The sequence below is a fragment of the Juglans microcarpa x Juglans regia genome, chromosome 5D (assembly GCF_004785595.1).
Source record: "Juglans microcarpa x Juglans regia isolate MS1-56 chromosome 5D, Jm3101_v1.0, whole genome shotgun sequence".
NCBI lineage: Eukaryota > Viridiplantae > Streptophyta > Magnoliopsida > Fagales > Juglandaceae > Juglans > Juglans microcarpa x Juglans regia.
In genome coordinates, this window is record NC_054602.1 from 9411769 (window position 1) to 9426050 (window position 14282).

The 14282-nt window shown below is 36.7% G+C and overlaps 3 protein-coding genes across 6 annotated transcripts; 2 read left to right on the top strand and 1 right to left on the bottom strand.

The window, feature by feature from the left end:
• Positions 1-1760: 1760 nt before the first annotated feature.
• On the top strand, positions 1761-2319 carry LOC121265648 (BAG family molecular chaperone regulator 8, chloroplastic-like). Its single transcript, XM_041169338.1, is given in 3 exon segments — positions 1761-1991; positions 2115-2161; positions 2163-2319. Coding segments are annotated over 3 exon segments (435 nt in total).
• A 2991-nt stretch (positions 2320-5310) lies between these two features.
• On the top strand, positions 5311-11717 carry LOC121264871 (phosphoribosylglycinamide formyltransferase, chloroplastic). 3 transcript variants are annotated; one of them, XM_041168200.1, is made up of 6 exons: positions 5311-5690; positions 8064-8566; positions 9263-9374; positions 10370-10546; positions 10682-10808; positions 11274-11717. In XM_041168200.1, exons 2-6 carry the CDS (start codon positions 8167-8169, stop codon positions 11385-11387), a joined length of 930 nt encoding a protein of 309 aa, XP_041024134.1. In that variant the 5' UTR covers positions 5311-5690; positions 8064-8166; the 3' UTR covers positions 11388-11717. The 3 variants fall into 3 exon arrangements, with proteins under 3 accessions (XP_041024134.1, XP_041024135.1, XP_041024136.1); XM_041168201.1 differs by lacking the exon at positions 5311-5690 and adding an exon at positions 6814-6907; XM_041168202.1 differs by lacking the exon at positions 5311-5690 and adding an exon at positions 6814-6907 and having other exon boundaries at positions 8064-8548.
• Positions 11718-11961: 244 nt separating this feature from the next.
• Positions 11962-13669, bottom strand: LOC121264870. Of its 2 annotated transcripts, none has more exons than XM_041168199.1 (3): positions 13006-13669; positions 12220-12786; positions 11962-12185 (listed from the first exon to the last, which is right to left on the bottom strand). In XM_041168199.1, the coding sequence occupies exons 1-2, from the start codon at positions 13433-13435 to the stop codon at positions 12260-12262; spliced, it is 957 nt and encodes a 318-aa protein (XP_041024133.1). In that variant the 5' UTR covers positions 13436-13669; the 3' UTR covers positions 11962-12185; positions 12220-12259. The 2 variants fall into 2 exon arrangements, with proteins under 2 accessions (XP_041024133.1, XP_041024132.1); XM_041168198.1 differs by having other exon boundaries at positions 11962-12180; positions 12215-12786.
• Positions 13670-14282: the final 613 nt, after the last annotated feature.

A 14282-nucleotide genomic window follows, 5' to 3' on the forward strand; every position in this document is an offset into this window, starting at 1 on the left:
AGTGCATTTGTAGTACTTGAACTGGTTGTAGTTTGTAGTGCATTTGTAGTTTAATGCTAACTTGTAATCTTAAACTCCCAAAATTTGTATGTGTAGATTATTTAGTACTACTACTTTACTGAGTGCTTCAAGCTTTGGAATTAGGGTTTGCATGTGATGTTAGTACATCACAGATACATGAATTTGCTTCTTTGTTTGCTGGAATTATGGGCTAGCATGAATGACATGACAAAATCTGGTATTTGAATGTAGTGACTATGTCATGAGTTGTGACAAAATTATAAATATATTCAATTATAAATTATGAACACAAACGAGCAAACTTCCACGTTATATGAACTCGGAGCAGCACATCTTCGCAAGTGAGGCAACACGATATCAACCAAGAAAAATACCATCACGGGAAGTCCTAAATTTGGACTTACTAAGAAAACGTTTCCCACTGCAAGGACAAATTATGGACACAGACCTGCCATAGCTTTTCTTTAAGCTTTCAGTCATTCAACTCTTCAAAATTTCAAATTTTAGAACATAGGAGCAGAATATGAATTTGGTATTTGAAACTAAACAAGGGCCATACATCGAGATCTGGCTATAAAAATCACAAGAGATAAGAGGGTAATCACAGAAAACAATCATAGCACTATTAGAATTATATAAAATGCTTTTCCATTTCCATACTTCTAGAGCACATATTCTGCTTTGAAACAATTTGTTTACTAATATATCATTCATTCTTATCTTAAACTGAATATATCTTATAATATTGGATTACAGCCAAAAACATTCAACGAAGATAATCCAGTACCACTGCCTTTCATGATATCCATTTACATTTCACGTTGACCAATTTCTCCTAAATATAAATCAATTCTTCTGAACATTGCAATCTGCACCTCAAGGCCATTATGTGCAAGCAATCACTTTACCAGCTCTTTAGAGATCAAATAACAAAAAATTCCTACAAGTCCCACAAAATAGCTCCATACCCAAAAAATAGCAATCATTTCAGATGGAGCCTTTCACCAAAACAACTGAACAAAAAATTCTTGCAAGTCCCGCAACCCTGTACACAACAGAATACCATTATGTTTTTACACTCAGATGTTTGCATGGACTGTACAAAGTTTAACAAACTTTTTTTTCCAAGGCATATAATATCCATCTCCAGCACATCATGTTCCAATACTTGATAAGAAAATAAATGTCGCCTATTTTTTATGAACTCTAACTCTAAAAGATGAAAGTATGAATCAATTATCTAAATCACATTTTGGTTTTGAAATGCCTAAGTACAGTTTTTATAGAACATATAATCTCATTAGAAGTCACTCCAAAAAAATGTAAACTATTCCTTTTGGGCCAACCAAGTTCTTGCCAGGGACTCTGTCATGTGATGTAGTCAACCTCAATGGTTCTACAGAATTTCTATTTCGGAGTATACAGTTATAAAACCAGGGAGACAAGTTATAAAACCAGCATGTTCAAACCAGCAAGTTAGTAATGGAGTGAATCATGCAAGCTATAAATATCTTATTCTCGAGGACTTTTGCTAATGGCCATGTCCCGTAAGTTTCCCCACCACTTCTCCATGCCCTTGCTGCTCACATTCTTCACCTCTCAACCATGAGCAACACCATCATCACGATCCCTATTCTCAATCTACGAAACTTAACACCCACAATCTCCATCCTCAAAAGTTCAAAACCCTTACCAAAATCATCAATGACGATCCCAAAACCAACGCTTCCAAGAAACCCATGGGACCAGCTCAATGCTTTCCTCTTTGCTTATCCGCTCGTGTTATACAAACCCCTTTCCATACATTCCTTGTTCGCAGATCAAGAACTTTAAGACATCTCAAAGACCTCGCTGTCATCAAGTCCACTTTCAACTCGCTCAAATCCTCGCTTTCCATTGAGACCCACTTCGATTGGGTTGCTCTTTCTCACAAAGCAATGGATTTGCTTCTCAAGCTTGACACTATTCAGGTAAATAATACTTGGGTACATTTTATTTTGTTCAAAATTTCATCATGTTCGTCTTTGTTTAAGGGATAATTAGACAAAGCTCCCTCAAAACCTGATTTTTAAATATATGGGTTTTGTTTGCAGGGTGGAGACCCAATGATTCGGGAAGGGAAGAGGTCGATTAGCAGAGATTTTCTTGGAGTTCATGGATTAAGTTTCAGTAAAAAGGCATGGGCTTCGGGAGGGAATCGCTAGGGAGATGGGAGTTGAAGGGCTTCGACTCGGGATGCACTTTGTTTCACAGATGAGGGATCTTCGTCGAGCTAGGGAACAAGAGGGAATGGAGTGAGAGGGAACGAGAGGGACCGGTTTGCATGAATGCCGGTCTACTTAGTGTTACCGGTCTGACACGTATGGTGTGGGGAGTGTGCGTTGGTAGACCGGCTGATACCCAGAATATTTCAAATCGAAACTATGCCGTTTCCCTTCCTTAGCCCGGTGACGTCGTTTTTGCCCATCAAAGACTTGCCAATGCTGTGCAGTTTTGAGGCCCTTGAAGACCAAACTCCCCCAAAGTCCCGAACTCCTCTACACTTCGCATACTTCCAGCTTCCAGCCTCGTACCCAGAAGCCCTAAAGTTCCCGTCTTTGCCTCCATAGATTCCCAAACTCGGAGACACCTAACAGTAAGGGTATAAATTTGAACCGAAAAATCAGTCCGGACTGATTGGATCAGTTTTGAACCGATCTGGTCCGGGACCGATTCTTGTAACCGTAAAACCGGTCGGACTCGGTCCAGTCCCGGTTTCATGGTTCTGGGACCGGACCGGCCCGGTTGGGAAAAAGAAAATATAAAAATTAATATTTTATATATATAAGTTTTATATAAAATTAATATTACACAAAAAAAAATTATATATAAGTTTTATATATAATATATAATTATATATGAAATAATTTCATATTATAATTTATAAATTATAACATAAAATATTAATTTTAAATATGAATATTTGTAATTTTTTTGATCATATGTTACTAATATAATTATATATAAGATAATGTTATTATAATTTAAAAAAATAAAATTTTAATCCTAAAAATGAAAATTTAATTTATCATATGCTTTAAACATAAAATATATATTTAAATTATTAATAACATTTTATTTATAGCTATAATAATATATAACTAATACTCATATATTATATATAGCTAAATAATCACTATACTAAATAATCACACATAAAATAATGATATAGTAATAAATACTAATTACTAATAGTAAATTACTATACTAATACTATCACTATAATCCTATTAATAATATAGTTATAATAAATTAAACTTACTATAACAATTAACAAACTCACTATAGCTATAGTTATACTTATAGTCTAATATAGACTATAATTATACTTATATTATATAGCTATACTAATATATAGCTATACTAATAGTCTAATATTAATACTATTATATAATCTAACTAATACTAATAGTTTAATATAGACTATAGTTATATATTATTATAGTCTAATATATTATATAGTTATAATAATATATAACTAATACTAATAGTCTAATATAGACTATAGTTATACTTTTTATTATTATTATTATTATAAAATAGATCATATTTCATTCATAAAGAACATACCACTTTGACTTAAAAAAGTCAGTTACAAACGTTAATCGCTCCCCAGCACACTTCCGTGGCTGACATGGTCTAGTCCAGACGACAGATCTCTAAAGACCAGGTCTAAAGGATCTGTCGTGTACAAACTCTGTCCCCGATAGAGAAAAAGTAACCAAACGACACAACCCATACCCCGACTACGCAGAGTAGGGTGCACTAACCCCATACACTGCCTAAGCGGAGAGGGGACATCACACCGTTCGGACCAAGGTCCGAAGGGACAACATTTTTGGATTTTTTATTTTTCAAAAAAAGAAAAACAGGACACGAAAATAAAATATAATGGAAAAACTACTGTAGCAAACAGAAAAGAACAATGCTCCACGCGGGCCGCGGCTACGGTGGCGCGTGCAGTACACCCGCCACCCTGGGAGAAAACCGCCGACCGATCTTGGAAGATCCGGACTCACAGACCCTAGTAGCGCTGCGCGTGACGACGGCAGAGGGCCTCCTGGCGTGGCGAGAGAGCCATTCACCGAACGTCTCCGAGATCTTTTGGCCGCACATGCGAGCAACTTGCCGCTCCGATTGGGGCCGCCATTGGAAGTCTTGAAGATCGGCGGCTGGGCAATGCCATGGAGAGGCGCGTGCTGATCTATAGTCGCCGGACATCCAAGATCCGCGATTCTCCCTTATTTAGCATGCAAACACAAAAAAACCGGAGTATTATACAACGGGGACGGTGGAGGATGGGGGAGGGGAAAGGAGCCGAAGCTCCGACCCCCTCGAGATAGGTCTGTAATGAGGGTTCGAGAGGGACGGGGGTTTAGAGGGTTTTTGACAGAATCAATGACTATTTATTGTATAGTAGTGTATATTAGACTATAGTTATACTTATACTAATATAGTTATACTAAATCACTATAACTAATACTAATATATAGCTATACTAAATTACTAATAGTCTAATATTAATACAATTATATAGTCAAATATATTATATAGCTATACTAATATATAACTAATACTAATAGTCTAATATAGACTATAGTTATAGTTATACTAATATAGTTATACTAAATCACTATAACTAATACCAATATATAACTAATACTAATATATATACTAATACTAATAGTGTAATATAGACTATAGTTATAGTTATACTAATATAGTTATACTAAATCACTATAACTAATACTAATATATAGCTATACTAATAGCCTAATATTAATACTATTATATAGCTATAACTAATACTAATATATATACTAATAATCTAATATAGACTATAGTTATAGTTATATTAATATAGTTATACTAAATCATTATAACTAATACTAATATATAATTATATTAATAATCTAATATTAATATTATTATATAGTCTAATATATTATATAGCTATAACTAATACTAATATTTATTCTAATACTAATACTTATACTAATATAGTTATACTAAACCACTATAATTAATACTAATATATAGCTATACTAATAGTTTAATAATAATATATAGTCTAATATATTATATCACTATAACTAAGACTAATATTTATTCTAATACTAATAGTCTAATATAGACTATAGTTATACTTATACAAAATTACTGATATAGTTATAGACTTATAGTATAAGAGTTTTAGTCTAATCAGACTATTAGTAATAATTTTGATATTATTACTAAACGGCGCCGTTGCACCTCCAGTCTCCCAAACCCTAAGACCCGCCCCTCTCGGCCTCACTCTCTCACTCTGCCTCTCTTCCTCGCAGCCTCTCTGCATCTCTGCCCTCTCACGCGGCCACGGCCCACGCCGTTGCACTGTGCACATCTCGCCGTCGCCCCCTCAGCCTGAGTCCCCTCCCTCTTGCCGTCGCCCCCTCAGAAACACTGACCCGCTCTCTCGCAGCTGCACCTCCCCTCACGGCCTCACCTCTCGAGCCGTTCCCGTCGCACACACAGCCCCTCGGCCCCTCTCTCAACGCTGCGCTGCCCTCTCTGTCTCTCACCGTCTCACGCAGCCCTCCCATCTCTCACGCAGCCGGCAGCCCCTCTCTCACGTCTCCCTGTCTTCGACGGTAATTTTTCTTGGAACAATCTCGGATGTGTATATAATTTTTAATCTCCGTTGGTTTAATTGTTATGGGAACTTTTTTGTTTCAAAGGTTTATTGATTAAATGGGAACTTTAGACATCTTTGAGAATTTTCGTCTAGGTGTTGCTCTTTGGACTTAATTCCTATACAATTTTGTGCATCTTTCTTTGAGGTCAGGATTGTTTAGACATATGCTCCCAGTTGTTAAAAGAAAGCAGAACAGAGAAACTATTTTACTTTGGGTTGTCGATTTCAAACACAACTAAGAGTCTAATACTTCCAAGTTGAGTGAGACTCTTACGTCTGCAATGATATGGTTGGGTTGCGGACTTCCTAGGTTTTTTTTTTTAAGGACCACGTTAGCCTAAAGCTCTGTTTGTTATGTTTGATTAAGCATTTGAATTGAATGAAAGCTTTCAAGTAACTTTGCTCCATTGCCTTCAGTCCCATATCTCTTGTATGACTTCCAAAGATGAAATCTCCCATTTCTACTAAGTCAAAAATAAAAATAAAACATCTACTGAATTGTAAAAAAAATCTACCTACCAGTTGGATGCCCTTTTGAAAGATTTATTTGCTCTCATACATAGATGGATTCAAGATATTAAAAGTAAAAAAAAAAAAAAAAAAAAAAAAACAGTTAAAATCATCTTCTTGATGAATCTGATCTATAGTGATGAATCTGGAGATGCATGTACTGTTACTAATATATAGCTATACTATAGTGATGAATCTGATCTGTAATAATATTCTAGCAAGGTATCCTTTTGATGCAGTTTCAGATTCCATGCATTTGTCTTCAGCTATTGGTCTCTCTCTCACACATATTTGTTCCAAGTTCCAGATTGCTAGCTATTTTCAATGCTTCTCTCTCTCACAAATCTCATGCATTCACTAAATTAAAACCGGACCGGAACCAGTAAAACCGGATGTACCGGTTTAGGGGGGTAACCGGTGTGTAGTCGGTTTTTGAAAATGCAAAACCGGTACATACCGGTTCGGTCCTAAATTTTGTCCAAAACCGGACCGGACCGGTCCGGTTACACTCCTACCTAACAGCATCTCTGCCCTCACGAGTCACGGCCTCACCTCTCGAGCCGTTCCCATCGCGCACACACCGTTCCCGGCCTCACCTCTTCCTCACTCTTTCACCGTCTCACGCAGCCGGCAGCCCCTCTCTCACGTCTCTCTGCTTCGACGGTAATTTTTCTTGAAGATCTTTATTTGTTTAACGTCAATGCTCAATAGTGACGTACTGAAGCTCTGTTTGTTTAATCTGCAATGATATGTTTGGGTTGCGGACTGCCTAGTTTTTTTTGTCTAAGGACCACGTTAGCCTAAAGCTCTGTTTGTTTTGTTTGATTAAGCATCTGAGATTCTGAGTTGAATGAAAGCTTTCAAGTGGCTTTGCTCCATTGCATATCATCTGTTTTAAACTGTGAAAGCTCAACAAAAATAAATAAACCCACTATAATATATATAAATATATATTCTAGCATATATAAACCCACTATAGCAGATGGATGTTTATAGTTAAAAGAATGGTTGTACTTGGTCTTTGACACTGAATGAAGCAAAATATAGTAGTTGGACAGGTTGCCTGCATTAAGCTCCCCACCTTTAGTTTAGTTATTAATAATTATATAGTTATAGTTGCTTTAGTTAAGATGTTTATTTTTGTTACTACATATATAAACCGGAAAACCGGACCGGACTGGAAACTAGTAAAATCGGAAGTTCCGGTTTAGGAGGGTAACCGGTGCGTAATCTGTTTTGGAAAATGCAAAACCGGTACATACCGGTTTGGTCCTAAATTTTGTCCAAAACCGGACCTGACTGGACCGGTTACACCCCTAGTGTTTGGATATTTTTACTCATACCCACCCTCTGTTCATTGCCGTCAAATTGTGTATATGGGTATGGTTTTATTTGTGAATCCTTAAAAATCTCAACAGATTGTGTTTATTTTTGTAGAAATCTGAGTGTTAATTTTTGTAATGGCCTGACGAATTTTTATTATCTTCTTTAGATATACACGTATTAGATTTTGTTTTTAGATTTGATTTGCTTTCGTGTATATGGGTATGATTTATTTAGTGAATTTCTAGAAATTTGTAGGGATTTTCTTTGGATCTGCCTTGGTTTCGTCTATGTGGGTATGAATTTTTGGCTGAAGTTGAACAAATTCAAACAAAGTGTCAGTTTGAATTTGGTCTCAAACATAAGGGTAAAACAGGAAAAAAAAGGAAGACGAAAAAACACTATTGCTTTTTGCATTGGCATTTTTTTTTTTGGAACTTACATTGGCGCTTTTAATAGAGAGTAGATATAATATATTTATTTATTTATTTACCAGACAACACAACGCCGTTCGATAACTTCGGTCCTCCTGCTGCTGAGTCCCAAAAGGTTGCAAATTGTAATGAGCTGCGCTTGCCGCTCTATTCTACGATATCTCAATGGAAACTCAGAGCTTGCTTTCAGGGTTGTGCACAGACCCAACAATATTTTCATCGTTTCGAAATGCCAAAAATCCATTATTTTTTGCACCATCTCCTTCTTCTTCGGTATCTTTTTCTCAGCGCCATAAATGGGTCTCCTACACAACCCCTCACTCTTCTCCGCAAAGGGCATGGTCTAAGCAGAGATTGAATTGTACTAATCGTGTAGAAAACGTAGGGGATTCTATTTCACATGGGAAAGATTTGGAAAACGGGGTTAGAAGGAAAAAGCTTGCGGTTTTCGTCTCCGGTGGAGGGTCAAACTTCAGGTCCATTCACAAAGCTTCTCTTCAGGGATCAATTCTTGGAGATGTAGTTGTTTTGGTCACAAACAAACGAGGTTTCATTTCTATCTTTGGTACCCAGTTTATCCTCATTTCGATTGTGCTGTGGGACTATATCATCTTTTCAATTCTTGATGAACAGTAATTTAGTGGGGGTTTCCTCTGAACTAATAAGGCTCTTTTTTTTTTTTTTTTTTTCCCAGCAGTTTTCTCTGCAATTTACTTGGCAAATCATGTTTTATTTTTTATGATTAATCAGTAAGTTGCTCATAATCACATGATACGAGCATATTTCTTAAGTCTAAAACGTCCTTAATTACTGGGGTAGACCTGGACGATGGTTTCTTGTGCTCTCTTATTTCAATTTACAATGTGGCATCCGTAGTCACATAGTATGAACGGTCCTTGTGCTTCTGCTTCTTAAGTATGTCTTACCTATGTTTAGTCTGGATTAGATTTTTTTTTTTTTCGTGTAGCTGGATCTCTTCACTCTTAATGGAGTAGTTCCTGTTTGGTTTTATTGTGCTTGCTGTTTTTAAGAAAAAAATGGGTCCGATATTAAAATTTGAGACTTGCTCCAAATTGTAGCTATATAATTTCCTTGACAGGTGGTTGGAGCAAGTTCCAACTTATAGACAGAATATGGGCTTTGCTTGCTAATCTAAGGTGATATTTAAGAACAGAAAGTGACTTGCAGACCGTGGGACTATAATGAATATAAACCTTTGCTTTGAAGGGTGCATAGATGTTCTTAACCCTGCATATCGCAGGCTGTGGAGGTGCAGAGTATGCAAAAGATAAGGGCATACCAGTTGTTTTGTTCCCCAAATCAAAAGACGAACCTGATGGACTCTCTCCAAGCGAACTTGTATCTGCGCTTAGGTCAGCCTCTCTTCCCAAAAGTGGATGATTTAGATTTTTGTCTCTTTTTAATTTCGAATTTATGAATACTGAATCCTATTTGTTGTTAATACACTAAATAGAAGGGTTCACGATTTTATTTTAGCTAGGTGTTTTTATGCATAAACCCAAGTGAGTTTATTTATTGCCGTAAACATTTTACATTCTACGGGTAATTAAATTTAAGAAATTGTGTAAAATAACTATTCAATAAAGGAAAATACCATCTGTTGCGATTGTCACTTATGAAATAAGTCTTTTGGACAAAGGCTTAATGATGGTGTTCCTTTTAGGCAATCCTTGAGATAGTTACTTTTTCTTTCTGATTGTCCTTGGTTGATTTTATGTATGTTGTTTAAAACTCATTCTTAATCCAAACAACATTTTAAATGTATCAAATACTTTCTTAGGGATGGAAGATATCTTTAAGTTCATCTCATAGGATTGTAGCGTGTCTGTCTGGTACTTGAAAGTATTGTTACTGTATGTAACCACTGCTAATTACTTGATCGTATGCACTCACATTGTAAGAGGGTTCTATGTGGTACTCAGTTTTGCACAAATACTGTTAATCGTTTGCCAAGTTTAGTTCTTTCACCAGTGGTTTGGAAGTATGAAACAATAAAAAGAAACATTTTCCACAACATGTTTTTAGGAAACAGAAGATGGCTGCGATATATATCCTTCTTCAGTTACTGTAGTTAAAAGATTCCTGCTTCTTGCAAGTGTTTTGTTTAAATTTCACATGCTAAGGAAATATGTGAATGGAGCTATAATGTGTGGTTTTAATGTTTATCAGTCCAGGAAATTGTAACATGAAATAGTATCCCTGAGAACATTTCTATGCGGTTTCTTATTATTTAAGTGACACATTTGTCCTTTCCAAGTACAAAGAGAGGAAAAAGAGGAAACTAAAAAGTTTGATTTGCTGAAATGGTACTGAACAATTTTAACATTTAATGTCTCATCTTAATCAGGAGATTTGAGGTTGACTTTATAATCTTGGCTGGATATCTAAAACTTATACCAGTAGAGTTGATCCGAGCTTATCATAGATCCATAGTAAACATCCATCCATCACTCCTTCCAGCTTTTGGAGGCAAAGGCTATTATGGTATGAAGGTGCACAAGGCAGTCATTGCTTCTGGAGCAAGGTAAATTGCAGCATTTGATGAAGTATATCTAATCTAAAAAAATATTCTATCTGGACTAACCATAATTCAGCCTTCATTTGATTAGTGTATATGAAGAGGTCATAATATTAGGTTTCATCCCTTTTTCTTGGTTAGATACTCAGGTCCAACAATACATTTTGTCGATGAACACTATGACACAGGTCGTATCCTTGCTCAAAGTGTTGTCCCCGTGCTTGCTAATGACACTGCAGAGGAGCTGGCAGCAAAAGTTCTTCAGGAGGTAATGACCTTTGTTTTCATTTTTCTGAATCACGAATGTGATCTTTGCAATGAAATTGAGAAAACCTGAATCATGAGTCATTTCTGAGAGTTTTAAACCGGGGACAATGGTAATACCAAATTCGGGAATTTCTTTGGAAAATTGCTTTATGAATGACTCCTATTGAATCAAATAATAGAATAGCCTCTAAAATCACTGAACCTTTATCAATGATTGTTTGGATCCCTGCTGTCTTTTGAAGAAGTACTGGTATTGGATGATATATATATATTTTTTTTTGAACGGGTATTTGGATGATATAATTTAGGTATTTCTTGTTTTTTTTTTAAAAAAGTAATAGAAGATTTTATTAAAAATATAGGTTTCTTTCTTATAAAAAAAAAATGGAATTCTTGTCCTGCAGCGCATGATAAAGTTCCAATCTGAGTTGATTGCCTTTTCATGATGTCTTTAATTTTAATTTAGGAACATCGGCTGTATGTGGAGGTGACAGCAGCATTATGTGAAGAGCGGATAATTTGGAGGGATGATGGTGTTCCTCTCATCCGTTGCAAAGAAAACCCCAGCCATTACAGGTAGCATAACCAAACATCAGTAATCTCCCCTTTTGGTAAGGCCCGTGATTCCAATATATCACCCCTGCCTTGTCTTTATACAATGCCCTACTTGAGTACATTCAAATACCCAAAACTGAGAAGCACTCCTACCCAGCCAATATATATATACATAGAGAGAGAGAGAGAGAGAGAGAGAGCCAATTTATGGAGCCTGGTTACTGATCCATTATATGTGGATGAACTGCCTTGCAAGTATTTTTTGTAATGTTGGCTATTTTTATACTAATCTGACACAGTGACAGGCGGCGTTTTCTGACTGTTAAATGAGCTTTAGAACTTCGGAATTGATTTATTTGACTTTGATTCATCTTCTTTTCAGAGATGATTATATAAATTCATCTTGCATTGGGACTTCCTACATTAATTTCTGCACAATCCTATATGGATAAATAGTCTTTAAGCGGATGTATGTGGCAGTCATGTATCGAGTCTTTTGATTTAATTGCATGTGTATGAAAATGATGGTTCTTCTGTTCCAAAACTCTTGATGAAAATACCCCACAAAATGTATTAATTAAGCTTAAAAATAACATTGATAAAAACAGAACTCAATGCCAATATTTATTCACGTGTTGCTGAACAGACTATGCTACAAATCCCACTGATGCTGGACAAGAGGCAACAAAAATCCGTAGAAGGACGTAATCATTCCCTAAAGAAGAAAAAAATGAAATATCCTAGCTTACGCTTCCACACAATTTACGTCCAACCACAGCAATGCACCAAACCATAAAAAAGACACGTATATACATATTACACACACACGAACACACACACACACACACACACACACATATATATATATATATATCAATAATGATAGTAACTTAAAAATTATTCTACATTTAACGACTGCATGCCCATGCCACTGCCCTCTAGAGCTGCAGTCAAATGCCCAACTCTTAACCCGACTTTACTTGCAAAATCAACTCTGCAATGGTAAGATATCGCAGGCAAGGCCTCAAACCCAACCGATCGTTTTCCGGCAACAGCATGGTTGTCAGATCGTGCTTTCCCTTTCGGAACTTCGTTTGTTGTCCGCTTATAAGAACCAAACCATTTGAACTGCATGTACCCGTTTCTTCTCCATGGCGGTACGTGCATGTCGGAGCTCTTCATGGACTCCTTTATAGCCCTGCACATAAGCCTCACCACCTGCTTGAGATCTTCCACTGTACCCACAAATATGGGTGGAAAAACATCCAGCAACGATGTGTATCGATCCGTCGGACGAGCAATTTCGAATTCTCTGGCTAGCAAAACTTCGACAATGTATCTGTTCCCAGATATATTGACATCAATGTACTCGTAATCCCCAGCTGGGAACCGTCCGCTTTTCGCCCATTTGGATTTGCAAAGGCCTGCATATACAAAATGGGATTCATATTCATCATCAGGACAAATCATGAGGATGTATCCTTGTGAAATCTTCCATGTGTATGCTGAAATCTGAATTCTTAAATAAATATACTTATTAATTTGTCTCATCGTCAGGTACTAGCAACACATGGCAACTTCTTTAGTTATGCATGGAGCATTGCATACAAATAAGAAAGTAATTACTAAATTCTCATACTCACCAGCATCAAAACCTCTATCACGTAGGCGAGCCATCAATTGTCGTTTAAAAGCCGGGGACGACCTGTCGACGATCAGCCCGCGGCTTGCGTGTCTTGTTTCAGCACGAATCTTATGCTTTAAATCGTTGTGATGATCACCATCGGCGCCGTCGTGGTCCCAACCAAACAGGTCCCGTAGCATTTCCTTGGTCTCGGAATCAGACGAATCCGGCGAGTACTCTTCATGGTTTTGTTCCTTTTCAAGCTCTACCTCTTTGTCATCTCCATCAACTTCGCCATCTCTTTCGATGAAAGAATTCACAAGATCGGACAAATCGGCAGGACTCTCCGGCGAGTGCTCACTCCCGCTGCTCTCGCAGAGGCCCACCCTTGACACGTCCTGAAACGCCGCCGCTACCCACTCAAACCTCACGGGGATCCTAGCTGCCATTAATGTTGTTAACCCGGGAAACTTCTTTCCAATCCCGGCCTCGTCTCTCAAATATCTATGCGAGTCTTATTTTCTTTTCACTTTTGTATGGTTCTCCAGCCCTTTTGAGAGAGAATGATGTGAAGGGCAGAGACAGTGAATGGATCATATACTTATAGACATATAATCACACATGTACAGACACGGAAACAGAGAATGAGAAGTGGCTTTTGGTGACGTTTACATGAGAAGACAATATTGTCTCGGAATAATAATGTTATATAAAGATGACAAGAGATGGATAAATAATGGAATGTAAACGCCGTTACCTATATATATATATATATATATATGTATGTATGTATGTATGTATAGAGAGTGAGTGTGTGTGTGTGTTAATTGCACTAGCAAGTAGCATGCATGTAGCCTTAAATTAGGCTTTATATATATAAATGGATGAACATGGCTGGTTTTGCGTCCTGGTTCAAGTTTGTTTCTATGGGTATAGGATACATATATTAGGATTGCGTGCGTGAGGTTAAGGACGCCATGCATTCAGGGGATTAATCTCATTGTTAATCAGCAGTAGTTAATATCAAATTAATTATCAATTCAGTGGACCCCAATTAATGGGTCTTGTTTTGTCTAGCTGTTTTAGCATTATATATTTATAGAATCGGAAGTACTTATACCCTGAACAATTTGTCACATTAATATTGTTGAAAAACAATTAAACAAAAGCACATGATCATGGCTTGTAGACTTGTAGTCGAATATCCTAGACACCAGATTTGAATGGAATTTATAATTAAAAGGAAAATAAATGCTGTGATGACTTCTTTGGACAAATTCTCTTGAGTAAAAAAAA

Bases quoted from the DNA above. Each gene is read 5' to 3' on its own strand.
- LOC121264871 (XM_041168200.1), top strand. From the start codon at position 8,167: ATGGAAACTCAGAGCTTGCTTTCAGGGTTGTGCACAGACCCAACAATA. The intron at 8,567-9,262 runs GTACCCAGTTTA...TGCATATCGCAG, and splicing joins AGGTTTCATTTCTATCTTTG to GCTGTGGAGGTGCAGAGTAT. The intron at 9,375-10,369 runs GTCAGCCTCTCT...CATCTTAATCAG, and splicing joins GAACTTGTATCTGCGCTTAG to GAGATTTGAGGTTGACTTTA.
- LOC121264870 (XM_041168199.1), bottom strand. From the start codon at position 13,435: ATGGCAGCTAGGATCCCCGTGAGGTTTGAGTGGGTAGCGGCGGCGTTT. The intron at 12,787-13,005 runs GTGAGTATGAGA...TTGTATATGCAG, and splicing joins TGATAGAGGTTTTGATGCTG to GCCTTTGCAAATCCAAATGG.